Below are 20,401 nucleotides of genomic sequence, written 5' to 3' on the forward strand. Positions count from 1 at the left end.
GCGCCTCCCTAGGCTGGGGAGCATTGCTAACGGTCGACTTGGACCTTGTTGCCTGAGATTTCCCGAGTTCTCCCAGCTCTCCAGCAGAGAGCCGCTCCCGTTTCCCACCTCACCCGCCTTTACCTTTATTTTACACACGGGGGAGGGGGTCGGATTGGAAGCGGGTGCTTTGTTTTATTGTGCTTTTCTCTTCTCCTGGAAGTTCATCCTTTCCCTTCTAAGTTACTTTCCGCCAACACGTGACCTCTCCACTTCCTACCCTGCGCAGCCACTGGTGGTGAAGCGCGGGTGCTAACCGCGGGGATTCCTGGGAGAGCCCCCTCCTGCTGCTCGCAGTCCCAGCCCTGGCTCCTCCGGCGTGCGGCTCCAGTTTCCCGCGGCGCTCACCCGGGCACCCTGGCGGCTCGGGAGCCCCCGGATGATGCGGAAGCGACTCCAGGGAAGAAGAACTGAGCGGACGCGGGGACCCGAGCCGCTGCGGTGGCACCCCTCCCTGCCTTTGCCGGAGGCTCCACACTCCGCCGCGCGCCATGCCGACCTAGCTGCGCATCGGGGCTGTTAACTCACATTTGAAAAAGCCATAACCCATTAGAGAAAACGCAGTCATAACTTCATTCAACTCAGCTGCTTGAGAGCTCGGTTTACACAGATTCCCGTGGGCAACTAGTGGCTCGCCCGGGTACCTCTCACCTAGTCATCAGTCCCTAAGAGGAAAAGGGAAAGTCGCCGGGCTGATGCGCGCTTCGACGCACGTAGGACAAGGACAAGTCACTCACCCACACACACACACACACCCCGCCGCCTAGCCCCCCACCCCCACTTGATCATCACTCACGACCTCATCAGCTGGAGACCCTTAGTCATGATGGGAAAGGGGGAGGGGCACGAACTTTTCTAAGAAGTTTCCTTTTTAACCAAGGGAGTCACAGTGAGTTGGTCACGTAAACAGCACGGATAGTCGTCGACGTTGCCGCCATCCCCCTCACCCCCTCCCCCTGCGCTTTTCTGGTATTATTATTAAAGCGGTAGGCTGCTGGCGCTGATAAGCAACAAGTTCCCTAGCGGTCTTCCCGCCCTAGCCAGACGAGGCGAGGGTTTTCTTACCTGGCGACAGAGAAATCTCCCGAGCCGAACTCGCTTTGCCAGAGCCCCAGGTGTGACCTGAGCAGTGGGCAAGGGAAGTGGTGTGCAGGCTGAATTATTTTTACGAGGGTACCCTGAAACTCCTCACTTCCCCGGGAACTTTCTGTGCCAGGACCCAGTGACGGGCGGTTGGGAGGCAGCTCCAGGAACCACCCGGTGTATAGCAGGGCAGTTGGGCAGGCATTGCTAACCTCGCTCATTCATAGAATCACGTAAGAACTCAAAAGGAAACATGTCTCTCGGAGTGAGGGCGTTTGCGTAAATCTATAGGTTTTTCAACATCGATGCCAGTTGCTTTGTGTTCTGTAGTCGCCAAGGTGGCTGAGAGTTTAAGCTTGCGGATATTGCAAAGGGTTATTAGATTCATAAGTCACACCAAGTGGTGGGCGATCCACTGAGCAAAGCCGAACTTCTCACATGATGACTTCAAACAAGACACATTACCTTCCAGCATCTGTTGGGGAGACGGGATTTTAAGACACTTGAGTCTCCAGGACAGCAAAGGCACAATGGTGAGTAGCAATAAACCCTGCATTATAATTGAAAAATCTTGACATGTTGCTTAACAACGGGCATATCACAGCTCTTCCTAGCATTTCACACGCCAAAGAACAGCAGCTACTCAGGCCAGGAGAATCGGTTTTTTACATAGTGCAACTTTAATTGGAATCATTTGAGATTTAACACAGCAATGTGGAACTGCGTGGAACAAACTTGGAGCTGGAGAGGGGTGTGTGTGTGTGTGTGTGTGTGTGTGTGTGTGTGTGTTATATTGGCTGTTCAAGGCTGATGCTTCTCTCCCTGCCTCCCTGCACTCCATTCTTTGCTTCTATGTGTGTGGTGTATGAGAATATTCTATGATTTATATATGGGCACGTAATTGACATTCGCAAGGGGGCTAATTTCCATCTAAAACAATAACGCTATTAGAGGTTGGGGTTGGGATGGAGTGGGGGTAAGGATGGGATAAGAGATTGGGAGTTTGGGTGCAAATGGGGGTGGGGTTGGTGGGAGAGAAATAAGTCAGAAGTGCATATCACCAGTAAATCCTCTCATAGAAGAAAAGGGTCTCATCAACATGTGATCAACTATTAACAGGATGGCTTTGGCAAAGCTATCCGCACGTGACAAAACGTAAGGAAGTGGAAGAAACCGTCTAGAGCAATATCAAGTACCACTTTATTAGAGATTTTTTTAGCCTTTTCCTCCTGCTGCGCCGGGTGTGTAATCCGGGAAATCGGAGTCCATTCAGCACCTTGGACAGAGCCAACGGATTTGCCCGAGGTGGTGGTACTCCAGGTAGCCGTCTTGGTCCCGCAGTAAAGCCAGCCCCGTGTCGCCCTTAAGAAGCGTCTTTTCTGAGGTTCGACTCACACTGAGATCTGGGCTGAAGAGTCGTATTTTGGAGCGGAGCGTTTGGAAGGCAAGCCCCAGTTTGGTCCCCTCATTGAGCTCGCTGAAGTTGGCTTCCTAGCGGTGTAGGCTGGAATAGACTCTTGGCAAGCTCCGGGTTGGTATACTGGGTTAACTTTGGGAAATGCAAGTGTTTATCTCCAGGATCTAGCCACCGGGGTGGTGTAAGCCGCAAAGAAGGTAAGCACCGGGGCGGGGACCCCAGAAACCCCAATTCTTGAGCTATTTTGATACTCGATCTTCCCGACAGGACGCGTGGTGGAGGGGAGGAGGTAGAAGGAAAGCGTGAGTGGGGGTTGTTTCTTGGTATTTTATCCAGTTTGAATTGCCCTAGGTGAGAGCCTTAGGGTAAAGAGAGAGAAGGGGGGAAAAATGCCCTGTCTTCCTGCGGATATAATGAGTTTAGTTAACTTGGACCTGCAAATGTCTGATTCAAATGTAAGATCTCTGTCTTTCTCCCCTTCACCTCCCTCCTTTCCGGTCTCTGCCGGTGTGTGTGTGTGTGTGTGTGTGTGTGTGTGTGTGTGTGTGTGTGTGTGTACAGTAGACTCATTACTAATTATGAAGCTTTGACACAACATTAGATTTCCTAAATTTTGACTTTGTACCATGTAGAATGAGGCGGTGGAGGTGGTGTGCGGTGAGAAAAGGGGAGGTGGAGGTTGGGAAGAGGATAGGAGGTAACGCTAAATCTCCAACACAAAATGAATTAAGGTAATTTCAGCTCTTCTAGTGAGGATTCATTCTCTCTGTATCCCTCCCTCTCGCTCTCCCCTCCCTCCCTCCTTCCCGCCCCCCCTTTCTTCCACCCCGCCCCCTCCTCCTGCCTCCATCCCTTCCTCATTCTTTCTCTTCCCCTCCGTCGCCCTCACGCCTCGCTGGATGTTTCTTTCTGGGTTTTTTGGTGTTTTGTTTTTTTTTCTTTTTTCCTCCCTCCCGCCGGAGTTTCGGGCGCTGGCTTAGAGGGCTCCCGCTTTCTCAAGGGAAGGGGAGCCGCGGAGACCGCGCTCAGCTCCCCCGCCGGGCCGGATGCCTCACTGAGCCCAGGTCCGAGTCAGGCGGGGTAACGAAGGGAAGGTGGGGGCTCTGTTTGGGAGGAGAAGGTCCTTTTCTGGCCAGGGAGCGGGCCGCGGGAGGGGGCCTGGGCGGCTGGAGGCGGTGGAGAAGAACACTCCGCGCGGCAGCTGGACAGAGCCGCCAATCAGCTGGGCGCACAGACCTCCCAGCCGCCGCGAGTTTGCTCCGGGAGGCGCGGGTGGAGGGACCGCCGGCTAGCCGCGGGGCCGCCGCCGCCGCACGGGTGGGCCGCGGGGCGGGGGAGATCGAAGCTGCTTAGAGCCTCCCAGTCTTCCGTTCCACCTCCCCCGCCTCCGCCCCAAAGGGACCCGGAACGGCCAGAGCGCGCAGCAGCTTAGTCCTCCTGCCTCTGCTCTGGGAGCCCAGGGACTTGCGCGCCCCTGCACGGGGGCCACCGTCCTCCCCGCACTCCTACAGCCCTCAACCCAGCCCCCTCCCGGGCCCTTTGTTCCAGCCGCGGAGCCCAGCCCGAGGGCAGTTTTCGTCCCAGGGCTTGTGCGTTTTGGACTCCTCCTTCCCGAATCAGCCCTTCTTAATTAAGGGGCACAGGCTTGGGGTGGGGGTGGGGGAGTGTAGGGGAAAACCTATTTCCGAAACTCAAGACTCGACTGTTCTAGAGAGCGAAAGAAAGAAACCCAACTCTGCTCAGGTGGAAAAGAATCATAGGCAACGCAAGGATATTGTGGAGATTTAGAAGGAAAAAATTAAAAAAAACAAACCAGGCACTAAGATCAGATGACGGTGATAGGCTGCCTGGCACACAAAGGGAGCGTAGGGCAGGGTTTACGGAGCAAGCCTGCAGCGAATGGGGCACAGATTGTTCCGAGATCCAGTCGTTTTCTCAGTCAGATCTACGCGAAGGGAGGGAAGGGGAGGGGCAGGGAGGGGAGCGAGGCGGGAGGGGCCGGGCTTGGAGGCGGGGGGATTTCTGATCAGTCTGATGCAATTCCAAGCGTGCTGCAAAGGAACTCCAAGGAGTCCGCATCACCATCGCCACCCACCCTTCCCAGATGGTGCTGTTTTAAATACGGATCTGCAGGGCTGAACGCAGAACTGGGAGATTTATTGCAAAATCCCGAGAAGGGGGGCACGGGGAATAGAGGGCAGAATTTAAAGGTGCAACGCTTGATTTTCCCCAATAAGCGGCAACCGGTCGGATTTTTTTTTTTTTCTGTCTGCCTGTCTTTGAATTCTAATTCACCAAGGAAGAGGTGTAAATATTGTGACATTTTGAGGCGGCTTGATGGATGAGAAAAAAATCATCTGTCACTCTAAATTGCAGAGTTCCCTCCGCTAGATGCCTTGCTAGCGAATACTCGCTGCTGCCTAATATAGTTGCTAGGGCTTCGAATGAATGCATCGTTAAGGGAATATTATCCTTTTAGTCGACTTGCCAATTTATCTGACAGTCGAACCGAGAAAATTGTAGATTTCGCGTCTCTGGGAAACAAGGAGGGAAAATTGCTTAACAGTCTAATTCTTTTAATCTCGAGATCTTTAACAACTTAAACAAACCACAAAAGTGTCACGTCATCCTCTCACGCGGGCACACACACATCCTCGACTTGTGAGATGAAATGGTTTCGCCTAAAGTGTCCTGGAAATGAATGTCACTTTAAGAATGGTGCACCTGATCGTCACTGTTTATGTGTATTTACATAGAGCTCCTCAGCATGAAGGCAAGACATTTCAATTGTCCCGTTTGAAATCAGACAGAAGATTCGAAGCTGATAAAAAGGAGAGGGGAAGAAAGAAGGACGGGATAATTGTAACCTTAAAAAATTAACAGAAACCTAGCCTACTTTTGTACCCCTTGATCTTGCATATTAATATTTCTGTGTGTGAGATTTTAGCTTGGTCTAGCTCCCCCAATGGAATACATCAGTATTAATTCAGATGAAAATATATTCATCCTGCCTGTAGCTTTTTTCAGTGTCATTGATAGTAAGACCTACAACACAGCAATTTTTAGAGGATAGAAGGGAATGTCTGAAAGAGCTTTGCAAAGTGGGAAGCAGAAACTCCATAAGTGGGAGGTATCACTATGGCATTCTCTTTGCATATAGGATTTTAATTTGATTGACCCAGAGTCCTAGTTGTTTTTAAATGCCATCTAATTTGTATAGTCCAGGCAGTACATGGGGATTTTAAAAACAAGTTTTTGTTGGCTTCCAAAATGTCATTTGTCGATTGCCTATCAATGTAAATTGGAAAGATGACTTTTAAAAGATCTAAAATCAACATACGTAAGCTTCTTCCTTCATTTGCCACACTCTCTCGCTCACGTCTCCTATCTAAATTCTTAATAAGAGAAGAAGCTAGTGAATTTAGTTTCTTTCCTTTTCCTGGCCTGTCCTCTAGGGGAAGTTTTAGTAAGAAACAACATTCCCAAATCAGGCAATGTGAGAGGCAAGGGCCTGGATGACCACAAAATAATCAGCCACAAAAATAAAAATGAGAAAAAGTGAGCCATGACTTAAAAGTGATTCTTATTTTTAATTCTGTGATTTGGGGACCAGGTTCCAACTTGCTCAAATAACATTCACTCTATCAAATTGCTTACAATCTGTCAGTTAAAATGATGTCTAACTGAACATATTTTTTATAAAATATACTTCTACCAAATGCCAGTGAAACTAATCTTTGCTTTTAATTAGGACAAACTAATCCAACCCTTTAAATGATTCTAACGAATATGAACTGATATCATCTGATTTTAAAATTCTGCTTAAAACTAAATTTGTTCTGAAAAGCACTGACTTGCCAGAAAAGTATCTATTTTTATAGGTTTCTTTTCACTCTGTGGGTAATTTAATGAGTTGCCTATTTTAATTTTACAACTGCTACCTCAAAAGTATCTCAAATTATCTTTCTTTGGCTGGTATCTTTCTCTGCTGATCTGCTATTTCTCTCTCTCTCTCTCTCTCTCTCTCTCTGCATGTTTGTCCCTGTGTTTTCTAGTGAATTTAACAGGCAGCGAGTCTCTTAAATTTACATGCCATAATCCATATAGAATAGAGAGTGGTACTTAATAAACAAAAATAAACATTAGTGAGAGCTTACCATTTATTGAATCCTATCAAAATGGAGAGGGGATATGCTTTTAAAGGGAGAAAGATTGAATTCTTAAAAAATAAAAAGACGAATTTCTCCTCCCTTTGGCTTAAGAGTCACTATAATTTTAAAAATATGAAATCTTTTTTCTTTTACTTTGGAAATTAAAGCTACTACTTTAACAAATGTTCCATAAAGACTAATACTCCAAAACTCCACAGTGCAAAGATCAAAATATTAAATTCTCCCTACCTCCATGTTCATTTGGCAATTTCTGGAGTGTTGATTCTGAGTTGTAAAAACTTCAGATGGACTTTTTTTCTTTCTCTTTTCTGACATTCTAAAGGAGTCCTGTAAAGCATTCTGCTGTAACGTAGACTTTATTCGTGTTTTCCTAATAGTAGCTTATATGCATATAGTGTTTTGAAAACGACAGTTTTCCTTATTGGATCTCTTCAGTAATCATGTAGGGCAGGAACCATCTATCACCTTTTACAGATGAGGAAACTCAGGTTCGGAGCTGCCCAAGAACACATTGCCAGTAAGAGGTAAAGACTGACTCAAAATCTATTTCTTCAAATTTCAAGGGCTGTGCTTGTCCCTCTCTAGACCATAATGTCTCAGACCCCACTCAAGCATGTAAGGGGGTTGTAGGCATTATTTCCTCCTATTTTGATTGCTTTAATTTAAAAAAAATCTACAAAGTTTCCAAAATTTTGCAGGCCTAATGAAAAGTGTTTACCAGCCTATGACCTTCTCTTCCTAAGCCATTCTTTCACTCTCTCACACTTACAGACTCAAAAAAGGCAGCAAACTTCCTGGAGCCCACACACCATCTAAGGCACAGTCACTACCCCCGTCCCCCACCCCACCCCCACCCCCACACACAACAACACAAAATAGGAAGAGCCAAAACCAAGATGCATTTTACTTGTGAGTCAGATAATCTGAGGGCTGGGAAGGTTTGCAGAGGTCACTTGGCCCAGCCCATATCTGATGCATGAATTCGTGCTGGCTTGTTTTCTTCAAACCCTCTGGAATTTCATCCCGGTCTTGGATGCCTGGAATCTTGCTTATCTTGGTAGATATTCTGATACTTATGGGGATCATGAGCTTTACTGGCCATTTCCCACTTGGCCCAAGAAGTATACTTTCTCTAGACGCTAACATCCATAATGTTATTCTCTAAGTATTCATTGACAACCTATTATGTGCCAGAAACTGTGCTGGAGTTCGGAGATTCAGCAATGAGCAACCCTGAGTGGTACCTACCTTGGTGGAGCTTACAGCTTAGAGACACGGCTGGTCTTTTAATTTGCTCTGTTCCCCAGAAGAGGACAGACTTCTGGATTCTTACCTTTTTCAAGAGAACACAGTGAGCCTGATTAAAAGCCAGAGTTCAAGCTTTACTCCCAACTAGTGTCAGGAGCTGGAAAAAAATCAAATAGTTAGTCCCTCTCAATCTATGTTTCCTCACATGTAAAACAAGGAGGATGGTCTCAGGATAAACTCTAAATTCTATTTTAGCTCCAAATTTGGATGATACGATGGGTAACTATTTTTTAATGGAAAGTAGGGCCTACGTCACCCTAACTTTTGATGATTTACGATTTTGGGTGCTGTCAACTTCTAACTTGTTTGTTAAGTACACTATGAAAAAAAATCTAACGAGCTTTTTTGAATCCAGCATCGAAAGAATGTAGATAATGAACTGATCATTTTGTGAGAAATGATGACTCCGAAAGCCTTAATTGTCCAATAATCTAAAACTTCTGCAGGCTATTTTTAAAGGGATAGAATGATGAGAGACTCACTATCACGTGCTTATTTTCTTTGTGCAAGCAAAAGTTCTCATCTTTCAGGTAATTTAAAATCAAAGATATAGTTAATATATCCTGAAATTGTTTGGGTCTTTTAAAATCACAGATAGTATATCCTGAAATCATCGGGGTCTCATGAATAATGTGTTATGTACGCAAGATAATAGATAATTAAATGGACCAACCAGGAGAAACATGAAAGGGAGCTGGTAGCCCAAGGATTGCAGAAGGTGTGTGGGCATTTTGACATCCAGGAAATGCTATAGATCTGTCCTTAGCTAACTCAGCCTGGTGGAGATAATTAAGAAAAAGTGTGGGTGTAGAAAGGCTGCAAGCCATTCCCTAGGATTGGCTAGATTGCTACAGTAGTTCAAAAACAATTGGCACAGCCACCCACACTGGACATGATTGCCCTTTGATGAGGCAGCTATTGACTTTTATAAAGATGCCATATTTAAAATAACTTCTGATGCACTGGGGATGACAGACATCATTCTTGGGTTCTATTTTAGACAAAGGGCAAAATATATTTCAAAGTATTAATTTAAAAATAAAAAAATAACTTTAAAGTCTAGTTTCTAAAAAAGTCTGGCAACATGTGACCTCTGAATTTAACAGTTCAGTCTGAAGCTAGGAGAAACATATGGCCTATATGAGACATTTTGACCAGTTGTGAGCGTTTCCTGCAGGACCAGTGAAGATAGAAAGTATTTAGCTAATTTTTAACCTCTCAGTAAATGTTAAATGCACTCAAAAATCTTCTCACACTGGGAAAGGGAAATCCACTCAATTGCCCTAAAGGGCAGAAGAGAATGCTCTGACATCCTTGTGCCCAGAGTGCATGTTACTATGGTTATGAAATCTAGAAATTCCTTCAAGACATGCTAAATCCCATATTCATCAGAAACAGAAGGAGTTGGAACTGATTTACCTTATGTCCAGCTTCAAGGAAAATAGCAACTACCTACTGTCCCTAGGTACTTACCGTAGGTGACTGTGGGGAGAAATACCCAGATTGGGTGATTGTAGCAAAGCTCCAGAAATATCTAAAGCGTCCGGAATAGGACGTGAGTGAATAGAAAAGAGAGAGGGACCATGAAGAAAACTGAGCTGAGAAATAATAAGGGAAACCAAGAGAGGGTTTGTATTTATACAGGGGTTTTGAGTAAAAGAGTCCTTTCTGTGAGTGTTCCTCAAGGGCCATTCACCCATTGAGACTGATTTCTCCTGTCCATGCTAACTGTGGTTCTGGTTACTTGGATAGAAAACAACAGTTTCTTCTGATTTTGCCTTCCTCCTCCAATAAGGGCTTCTCTCTCTCCCAACAACTTTCATAATCAATGTTTAAGAATGGCCTTCTTATTTTTTCTCCTTGGGGTATGTTGGATTAACATGGGCTTTGTAACCACTTTTGTGCCACGGACTCCACTCTTTTGGCAGTCTGGTCAAGCCTATGTAAACCCTTCTCAGAAGAATATTTCTAAATGAATAAGATACAGTATAAGATTACAGAAGAAGCCAAATACATTGAAATACAGTTACAAACAAAAAAAACCCCCCAGTGTATTCTATGATATAGTGATTTAGTGCTCTTTTAATGCACTCAATAAGATCTAGCAGTAAGGTAAATTCTATAATTTTGAAGTGATGATAAGCATCATTGTATTTTGAGATATCTATACCAACTGACATGTAACATGAAGGGAAGTTGTCCAATTTCTATGGGTGACAAAATCTGCAAATACTATTCTGTAGCATTTCCCAAACATATTTAACAACAGAACACTTGGCCGGGGGCACTTACTAACATAGCATAGATTCAGAAATGTTGATTTAGTCTCTTGCTGCCTTTCAGTATTAGCAATGGAGATTTCCTTCTGAGCAAAAGAAAACTGGCATTTGAAGGAAACTTAAAATTCACTTTTGCCATTAAACAAGTTGTCAAGCAGAGAAAGAACCAACTGATGAGATGGCTAGGGTGTAATAGACATGTTTGTATTGCATGACCTTGCTCTTTCTCTCAAGTTTATCCTTAAAACCACCAGAACTGCCTCACAGTCCTAGAAATCCATCACTCCATTGAAAAAGAGAAAAAGTTCAGACTCTGGTCATTAACTCAGTGAGCATTGCTCTAGGTACCTCGTGTGACTCCCCTAATCTCAACTGACTATAAAGACATCATTTTTGTCATTACTATACTATGGAAAACTACATATAAATTATAATGAGATGAGATAAAATTTATTTTGCATTTGTCCAGCACTGAGTTTTGGGTTTTTTTGTTTTTGTTTTTGCTTTGCATTTGACATATATTATTTAGCTCTCAAAGCAACTCTTTCAGATAGGTCATGTTCTAATTGTATAAATAAGGAAATTGGAGCTCAGGAGTTTAAGTAATTTACCCCCAAATTATCAGGTCTAATTGCAAAGTCCTTTCTTTTAATCCATAAACTAATCGGTAAATCAGCAATCTTAGTTGTTATTATTATTATTATTATTATTATTATTATTATGTTTAAAATGCTAGCAGGAAAGAGAATTGTCCAGAAATAAGTTTATAGTCACTGAAGAGAAAGATTAGTATCTGAAATGCTTCACCTGAGCAATCTTTCTTCCACTTACTTTATTTAGTTTATTAACCCAATGGATGATGTCTAACTCCTTTCTTAACTTGTTTTGGGTGGTTCTAAGTTAGTTGACTTCTGAGAGTTATTGAGTAAGAAACATTATAAATTGTTTAGATTAAGATTTAGTGTGTTTAGAAGCCATTTCATAAATTTGCCTTTTCAAACGGTTACTGGCTATATAGTGCTGCAGATGCTGTGATGAGGCACGCCCTCTCCAAAAACACAGTGGATGAAAAACCTCCAAAGCTAACATGTTGTTTACAGACACAGAGAAGGAGAGGATGGACAAGCACAATCCTAAACATAATTACAAGGCTTACAGTCCCTGTTGGGGACTAAAATGTTTATTGGATTTCCTTGTGCAATTCAATGTTCTTCCTCCGAAGACTCCACTCTAAACTTGGAACTTCTCTGGAAATAGCATCTCATTTGGGAGAATGCCAAGAATTGGTGTCTGGGTCCTTTGTATCTTTGCACCAACTTTAGCTCTTGAAACTAAACTGGGAGATAGCCTGGGTAAGGGAGTTACACATCCAGTTGGGCATCTTCCTGATAATTTTCATCCATCTTCCTCCTGGAAAGCAACTCCTAGAAAGATGAAGTTTTAAAAGAGGGATTGGATGAATACTGGTAAGTCTTAGATAGCATAAGTCAGTGGTCTTTGCAAAGCTGCCAAAGTCATGTAAGGAATCAAAGATGTGGGGGTCTATGGGGAGACCTCGTCCTGCCATTACTCTGATTTTTGCAGTAAGGATGGCCTGAACTCAATGTGTTTGATATGTCCCAGAAACAAGCCCAGCAGAAAAGAATGATCTTAAAGGACATTTTGGTGTATGAAAATGTCCATCTAAAACCTTGTCAGAAATAACTACATAATTTAAGAGTATGAATCCTTACCTTGGCTCGAGTCTCTCACTTTAAGGTAAATAATTACATAAGCTCCAAGTTTAGTTTACCAGATGATATGTAGTTCCTGAAAGGAGTCCAAGTCTAGATGGGAAAAGTACCTTAAAGAGGATCTAGTTCATAGGTTCCCCTAATGTATGGAAATCACCTGTCTCATTTGTTTTTCCTGAGCTAAGGTCTGAATATGCTGCCAGGCTTGACAACCATGGCTCATAGCCACTGCCTTCATTTTTATTGACTGATTGGGCAACTGAGGCACATAGTAGCGAAAGCCTCTCAACTTATTCAACAACATGTCTATGGAACTTATAGTGCCCATGTGAAGTGAAGTGGCTTGCCGAAGTCACATGGCCAGAAAGTGATAGAGTTTAAATTAGGACTCAAATTCTCTTGACGACTATTAACTACCATATAGGCCTTAAAATATATCATATGACAATGATATTTCTTCTATTTTCCAATAATCAAAACATATGAAAACAATGGATAGGCTGTGCAAGATTTTAATTATCTTGATTTTCAAAATAAAATGTTTTTATTTAACTTAGATTAATAAAATATAAACATGATTAAAAATGTTAATAGTATGCTAATAAACATTAACATCAAAATGGTAGGACAAAACTGATTATATTTTAAACTTCTTTAAAACTCCATTGTTAATTTATGATTTATGAGACATAGCTAAGACAAGATGAATTGAAACCTCAAGTTTTCACTAATTCCTATATTATTCCCTGTGTTTCTAGCTACTTTATTTGGTTCTAGATTCTTACCTGAGGTTTAAAAACAGCTTTATTTGGTTTTCAGTAAGAAAATTCTTATAGCTTCCTCCCCCGTCCCCTAGAAAAACAAACCAAAACAAAAACTGTATTTATTTCACTAGAAATGACCAGGAAATAAGGGGGAATTCTAAAATTAATTGGATTTAGTAAAATCCCTAGTCTTAAAAACATTAGGAAATGTTTACTAATTTAAACTTTACATTTTTTAAAAAATACATCATTTTCCAAAAAATACTTTAAGTCTGTTTCTTTGTTCTTCATATGACATCCATACATATAATTCTACTTTTGTCATTAATTTCTATTATTAAATACTGTCTGAAGTTGTGCTCTTAGAAACATCAATTAATTGAAGGGTAAATTAAATACTTTATAAATTCTTCCTAGGAATGGTGGGCAAAACCATATAAATGAGTAGCAACATAAATTCCCCAAAAGCAATAGCAAAAAATAATATTAGAAAAAAAAGTCAAGAATATGTCACACTTCTGCATATTTTTGGAGATAAATTAACATCATGTAGGTTAGCATGATTCTCTTTTGTGGAATTCAACTTATTTTTTTCTCAGTTTAATTCGAATTTGTGTGCTGATAAATGGAAGGCAATGGAAATTTGGCTTGCAAAATAGTTCTAAGTATCCACAGCATTGTTGTAATGCCATAAGAATATGTTTATTATGTGAGAATGATAACCCAAGTTTGCATTCACTATAGACATAAAGCAATGAGCAATGCAAGTTCACTTCAGGTTTTTATCCTGGGAATATTTTTTTAAACTAAAAAGATCAGAAATATGTAACTTTTTTTAAATAGAAAAGTCAGAATATATGATAGTATTGGCTCATTCTCCCCAAGGCCTCCAGGAAAATATGCCTATGAAATAAAAGATCCTCAGTACTAAATTGCATTTGGGGGAGGCATGGAATTTAGTAATACAGAAAATTTGGGGTCTTAATTTTATAATTCAGCAGGAAGGCTGATTTGAGGAAAGCTGACCGTGATCTGATTTTGCATCCCAGAAATATATTTCATGTGTATGACGGAATCAACATCTGATTTCAAAAATTTGATACCTAGCCATTTACACCTACTCCTCACACACATTGCCTCCTCTCCCAGGTCATGACTACTATTTAAGCAGAGAAAAATAATGCATTTCTCTGACCGCATATATGGCAGTGACTACAAACAAACAAAGTCAATTAAGGGGTCTTGGCATTTAATTCCTGTGCTCACCCCCCATCCATTTACCATTCTACCCATCTCTGATCTCAACTTCTATGAAACATTGTATCTGTCCTATCCATCTGCATCAACATTACCCTTTCTTAGGGTCTCGTTAGACTTACCACTCTTTGGTGCCCAGCACTGGTAGACTAAGGCTTCAGAAGTGCCCATAATACTTACAGCAAACACTCTTAGTAGTCTTCTTTAGGCCACAGAGTCCCTTGCCAGTTTCTCAAAATGATATTATGAAGGGGGAGTGAATGTTCTCCTCTCCTACTCAGTTTCCTTTTAGAGTGCTGATTTAGTTCCAGGTCTGGCCTAATTTTTTCTTGGGACTACCCGATGGATTTTGCAGTTAACACTGAATGCCCTAAATATGCCCTAAACAGACAACCATGAGTGTAGGAATGGGATTTCTGCTGATCCCATGCTTTTCAGCTAGGCTATAGAGAGAATTAGAAGGCTCAAAGTATTTGGTCACATTGGATTGTGAGGTCATCATGGAGATATACCTGACAGGTGAAATAATCAGGTAAACTTAATTGTAGGTATCCTGCAGGTTAGCCTGATTCTCTTTCATGGACTTCAACTTACTTTTACTGTATTCTAATTAGGTTTTGTGTGCAGACAAAATGAAAAGAAGCGGTTCAATTTAGGAAAAAGGTAAAACTTCAAAAGCAGTGTGGTGTTTGATAGATTTTACCTTGTAAGGGGAATTACATCAAAATAAGCACTCAAGAATATGAAAGCATTATCCCGATTTAACAGTTAAAGGCCCACAGCTTTGGATATTAAGTGAAGTACAGCAAAATCTCTTGTTCTTCAGCAATTTTATTGAGAGGAAAAGAGGTAAAATTAAACATCCTAATCAAAATCTGTTTCTTTTGAAAAATGCTTCCTCTAAAAACTAAGGATAGAAAATATAATTTTGACACAAAGGCTCATCTTTTTACGAAAGAAACCTCAACCACTTCAGTCTCCAGGTTACAAGGGAAGAATTTGTCACTCTGATTGAATCTTCCCTTTAGTTTTTCCCAACAGCTGTATTCAGATAATTCATGACGTCCATGTTCCCTGAGTCCTGGATAATTTCACACACATGTCTAGTTTGGGGCTCCATATTTTCAGAAGAATATGGAGATCTTGGAGGAGGTCCAGGTTAGACCAAGGGAAATGATTAATGGATTGGAAGTTGGAGTTTATGAAGAAAGGTTGTGAGATCTGATTTCTTGCTATGAGAAAAGTCTGAGTGGTGACTTAATAACACAAGGAGGTTAGTAAGCAGCTGTTCTCCATCTTCACTAAGGTTGGATGAAATGAAATAAGATATAAATTACAACAAGAATAAAAAATGTGTTACAAGTGGGAACTTCCAAGCACCAGAATTGCAGGATTCTTATAAAGGTCTTAGAAAAAACGATAAGCAGTCTACTTCCCTGATCTGCAGTGGGTAGGGAGGAAAATGAGATAATCTTTTAAGATCTCTTCTGGATCTACCATTTTATAAGCCTACCTAATCATATTCAGAAAAGTTATTTGCCTAAACTATGCCTCATTTCCTCTCTACCACTCTCTCCATCCCCAAACCTTTATCCTTTGTAAAACACTGCTAAAGGAGGGTAGCTAGGGCACTGATCAACCATGGTGGGTCCTCCCCAGCTGCTCCTGCTTCTCTGGCTTTGGGGACAGCTTCCTGTCCATTATTACTACCCCCTGGCCACTAGGGGCATGCTGATGGTCATCTTTCTATACACCAAACCTGTGACAAGGCAAAACAAAACAAAAGAAAATTGCCTACCTTTAACCAATTCACAAGTGACCCAAATGGTTTACAACTAGTAAACCAGTTTATTCTTTCGTTTTCAAATGTTCTCAGGGAAAATCTGGTAATGGGGAGGGTTACAAGTTGATGCCTTTCATGTGTTTGGGGGTTAGTCCCAGTTGTTTCATAATGAGTTTTGGGCTCTTTGTCTTGATCCAACTAATATAATTCCCAGATGGGATCAGTTTTTTTACCTTGTTCTACTCTCCTAATCTTGGCCCTTCTAACATTTTCTTGCTGCGGTTCCTTTTTTTGTTTGTTTGCCACTAATGGCCATGCCTGCTTACATAATTCCTGTAACAGGTGTTGACCAATTTAGACACATGGGAGTATAGCATAGAACTACCCTTATGGTTCATAAGAAGCCTACAGAGAAGTACACCTTATATTATGGCACCATCTAATGAATAGGGACATTATTTTTCCCTTGAGATTTTTCTCAAGACAGGCCTTACTCAATAATTTGGAGGATTGTGGGTGACATAGTTCAACGCTGGACTGGGCCTCTGACATCATCCAGTATGAATTTTAAACAACCTTGGCCACTCTGCACAGCAGGAGAGTTTTCTGTTTACTTATTATTTTCCCTACGCTAATTACATCAATTTTCAGCAGTTTCGATGTCAATTTACTTGATTCTAGACACTTTTTTTTAAAGGAAGACTGAAGGCAGAAATAACTAGGAAACTTAAATAAACATGATTAAACATAAAATAGTTTACACTGATGCTATAAAATAGCTTATAGTGATACTAGAACTGACCTGAGCCAATTAAAATTATTAATAGAAAAAAATACGTCAGTGTCAAATCTGAGCCTACTGCCCCTGTTCCCACGTGAGTAATGAAGATAAGTTTATATTTCCTGACAAGAAGAGATGGGAATGTACGTTTCTGCCTGACCTTTGTCCTTCTAGAACATTGGGTTAGCATAGTATTAGACCACAACCAAAAATAAATAAAGGTTTTGATGAATTCAAAATTAATTGTTGAAGCCCCAGAAAAGTGAAATAAGTAGCATTTTCTTTTCCTCAGTATCACCCTTGATCGCAATAGGAAAATAATTTTGTAAAAAGTTTGATCTCAGACCTCTAACGCTAACTCTCTAAACTACCTGAATTAAATTTAAAACAGTATTGAGAACTCTATGCAAAGCACTGGCAGAACTTTATTGCATCTTGGCTTCATAGTTTTTGCATGTAAGATGTATTTTTACTGCAGGTTGGAAAGTGTTTTAAGTCTGGTCTTTTATTGTTTTGGTAACACTATAATAATCCCAAATCAGAAAGTTTGGAATGCTCAGACGTGTCAAGAGGTCTGATTCATCGGGGGTTCATGTAAATCGGCATTTGATCTTTTTTTATTTCCAAATATGCCTGCTATTTCTTACTCTCCTGTCTTCTCCTCTGTAAAACTGCAGCACACACTAGAAAGGAAAGATACAAACATGTATTTGTATGTCAAGGGAGAGGAGAAATAAGAAGATTGGCCACAGACACAATCAGTCTCGGAAGTGAGAACACTTTTTCCGTCAGCAGAAATGCTGACCTGGCAATGTGAATTTATTAGGTAGAAGATTTGCCATCATTTCTAACGGAGCAACACTGAAAAGATTGCTAAGATTCTTGACGGTCACTTGCTAGGTATTTTTCAGGAAGGAAGTAAATTACAACTGAGCTTAGAAACCTGGGGAAATAACTCATTTTTAAGCCAATTTAAAGTTGTAAAGTAAGCATTGGATTGACGTTAGCATAAAGTTATTTTTTTTTAAAGTTTACGATAGGGCTCCTCCAGTACTTTATAAAGTAATATTATTATTTTTTATTTATAAAATTAGCCTCTTAAATTGTTTGGCAGTATTAAAAGACATTGTGCCTATATTCAGCCTATAACCTGGGACTCAATACACTCAATACAGAGGTTCTTTGAGGTGGCCAAGCGCAGCTTCGTGCCCTCTGTCCTTTATTGCTTCTGTGTAGCCCACATATTTCACATACATTAAATATTCCATAATAAACTTCACCATCTGTGCAGTAGGGTAGTTTGTATTGGTCATGTGTTCTGTCAAGTTGACAGAGGTGCAAAGCTAAATGTGTGACACTCTAAGAATATGCATATATTTGAATAATTTGACTCTTCAGTCTAACAATTTGCAAAGTTGCTCTGAATGATCACACATCCTGATAACACTTCCAAGGAACAGATAGCTAGGCTGATTTGGGGTGGAGGGAGGGGGGCGGTCGGGGATGTTTCTAACTGGAGTTCCTGAGTTCACTGAAATCTTCTCTGGCACTTAGCTGTGTAAACTTGGGCACATTATTTCATGGCATTGAGCCTTGGGTTCTTCACTTACAAAATGAGAAAAGTTCTGTCACTAGTCTTTAGATGCTCTAAAACAGCTTAACAGAAGTGAACGCATTTCGTTAGCTGTAAACCCTTAGGTAAACTGAACTGAGTATATAATAATATTATATACTCAAACAGCACATTCTTGATAACCACAGAGGGTCCAGGAAAGGAAGCTGTTTATAAATCTTTCCCTCTTCCCAAATTAATGTGGAGTGTTTAGGGAAATTCTTACAGCAATGAGTCTTAGCAATTATTAGGTCAAACCGCTTTGAGATTTCAGAAAAATGAACATACTCATAAAACTGCCTACCAAAAGTTTGGGGGAATGGGAGATTCCTCTGACACCAATTTATGCATCCCTTAAGGAAGAGTGTCTCTTAAGGCATGCCCTCAGATTTTCTCCCTCCGAATTGCTCGAGGTGCTTGTTAAATGAATGCTAATCACTGGACGCTGCCCCATACCTACTAAATCACCATTTCAAAGAAGTCTGCATTTTAACAGACATTCAGGTGATTTTTATGCTCTGAGCAGGTCCAAGGACTCCAAGTTATGTACTGCTGTCTTGTTCCTTATTCTAAAATTTAAGGTCTGTCCTAACGCGTACGAATCGGTTGAACTAATGGGAAGAAAACTGAGCTTTATGCAGGAATCTAGGTAGACGGTTGACAGCGTTCGTCCAATGGCAAATTGAAAACGGTCCTCTGGACTCTAGCCACTTAAGTTCTCTTCAAAGGTCTTGGCTACCAGCGAATAAGAACCGGAAAGACTGTTTGCGCTTCTGCTGGGGGGGAGGACCGACTGAGCCAACTGTCCACCCCACCCACCCAGGTTAAAACAGAAGGCTTTTTATTTATATTTGCTGCCTAGGTTCATTATTAAAAGGGTCGGTTTATGTGTGTAAGTTTGCTAGGGAGGGAAGTGAAAACATCTGCAAAACCATGCAATGCCTGGAACGGAACTCTTCTAATAAAAGATGTATCATTTTAAATGCGCTGAATTTTGATTCTGGTAATTCGTGCACTAGAGTGTCTATTTCGAGGCAGCGGGGTATCATATGACAGCGCACGTCAAGGCACCGTGGAGCCCTCTCGTGGACTCCCACCCACTTTCCCATTCACCGCTGAAACGGCTGCTCGCTCTGCCGCTCCCCCCGCCCTCCCCCTCCCGGCGAGCTAGCATGAAATCTCCCTGCCTCTGCCGAGATCAAATGGAGCTCCTCGCTCAGGGGGTGCGAGTATTACCTCCGCCATGCAATTTCCACTATCAATAATTTAACTTATTTGCTGCAGAACAGGAGTACAGACCGGGCACCAAAGACTCGCTCCCACCCCCCTTCTTTTTAACCAAAGGGAACGTGGAGGGGGGAAAAAAAAACAGTCAGGGAGTTTGGGGGCCGAAGTCTTCCCCGGAGCAGCTGCCTTGATGTTTACTTTGACAAGTAGTGACTGAAAAGGTGGGTTCCTTTTCTTTCTCTTTCCGTTTTTCTCTGGTCGTCTAGAAAGCGTGTGGCTTTAGTGAGGTCTGTCATTGCCTCGGCTTCCTGGCCGGAGCAAGTAACTTGGTGTAACGTTATCTGGGGTCGTTCATTAATAAAGAATGCGGTTATTATCTCGATTGAATTCCTATTAGGCAAACTCCGGAGAGGTCAGTGCACGAACTCTGGTTAAGCCGGTGTGTTTAAGGGCAGCGGAGTAAACCAATAGCTTCCCTGCTCCGTGCGATTTCATTGTGTGCTCGCGTGTGCAAGCTCCGTGGTGCGGGAAGGTGTGTCTGTGGCCCGGGAAACGCACGCCCTCTCCCACAGAACTTGGGTGCTGGGATGGAGCGGGGGGAGTTGAAAGCGAGGGGAATAAGAACCGCGAGGCGCCGAATTCGCACTCGCTCCCTTCAGCCGCAGCGCACAGAGCTGAGGTTTCCGCGGAGGGCGCGGGACGTGGGGTTCCCCGGGCGGAGGTTAGGTATTTCCTAGAAGCGGCGGGCGCTGCGTGTGCGTGCTGCCAAGGTGCCCCAGGCGGACGCGGGACTCACGGAGCTACGTAGTGGTGCCCCGGGGACAGACGGCGCGGGGAGCGCGGGCCCGGGGAGTCCCGGGAGTCCCGGGGACTGAGCTGGGGCGCGGAAAAGGCGCGGCGTTCCCTTTAAGCGGCCGCCCCGCACCGGTATCGGTGGCGCGGAGGA

General features: G+C 42.4%; 1 protein-coding gene across 4 annotated transcripts in view; it reads left to right on the forward strand.

Annotated features, from left to right (window-relative positions):
• The first annotated feature begins 1,344 nt into the window (after positions 1 to 1,344).
• Positions 1,345 to 20,401, forward strand: part of BDNF (brain derived neurotrophic factor) — a 53,406-nt gene continuing 34,349 nt past the window's right edge. The window contains exon 1 of one of the 4 annotated variants that reach the window (XM_019650719.1): positions 1,345 to 1,655. In XM_019650719.1, the coding sequence (XP_019506264.1) occupies positions 1,653 to 1,655 (3 nt within the window). In that variant the 5' untranslated portion in view covers positions 1,345 to 1,652. Of the gene's footprint in view, positions 1,656 to 2,274; positions 2,737 to 3,579; positions 3,604 to 19,350; positions 19,677 to 20,401 lie in introns of those variants that run through there. The other 3 variants (XM_019650722.1, XM_019650723.1, XM_019650721.1) reach the window with 3 other exon arrangements.

This window comes from Hipposideros armiger, unplaced genomic scaffold, assembly GCF_001890085.2.
Source record: "Hipposideros armiger isolate ML-2016 unplaced genomic scaffold, ASM189008v1 scaffold_145, whole genome shotgun sequence".
NCBI classification, from domain to species: Eukaryota; Metazoa; Chordata; class Mammalia; order Chiroptera; family Hipposideridae; genus Hipposideros; species Hipposideros armiger.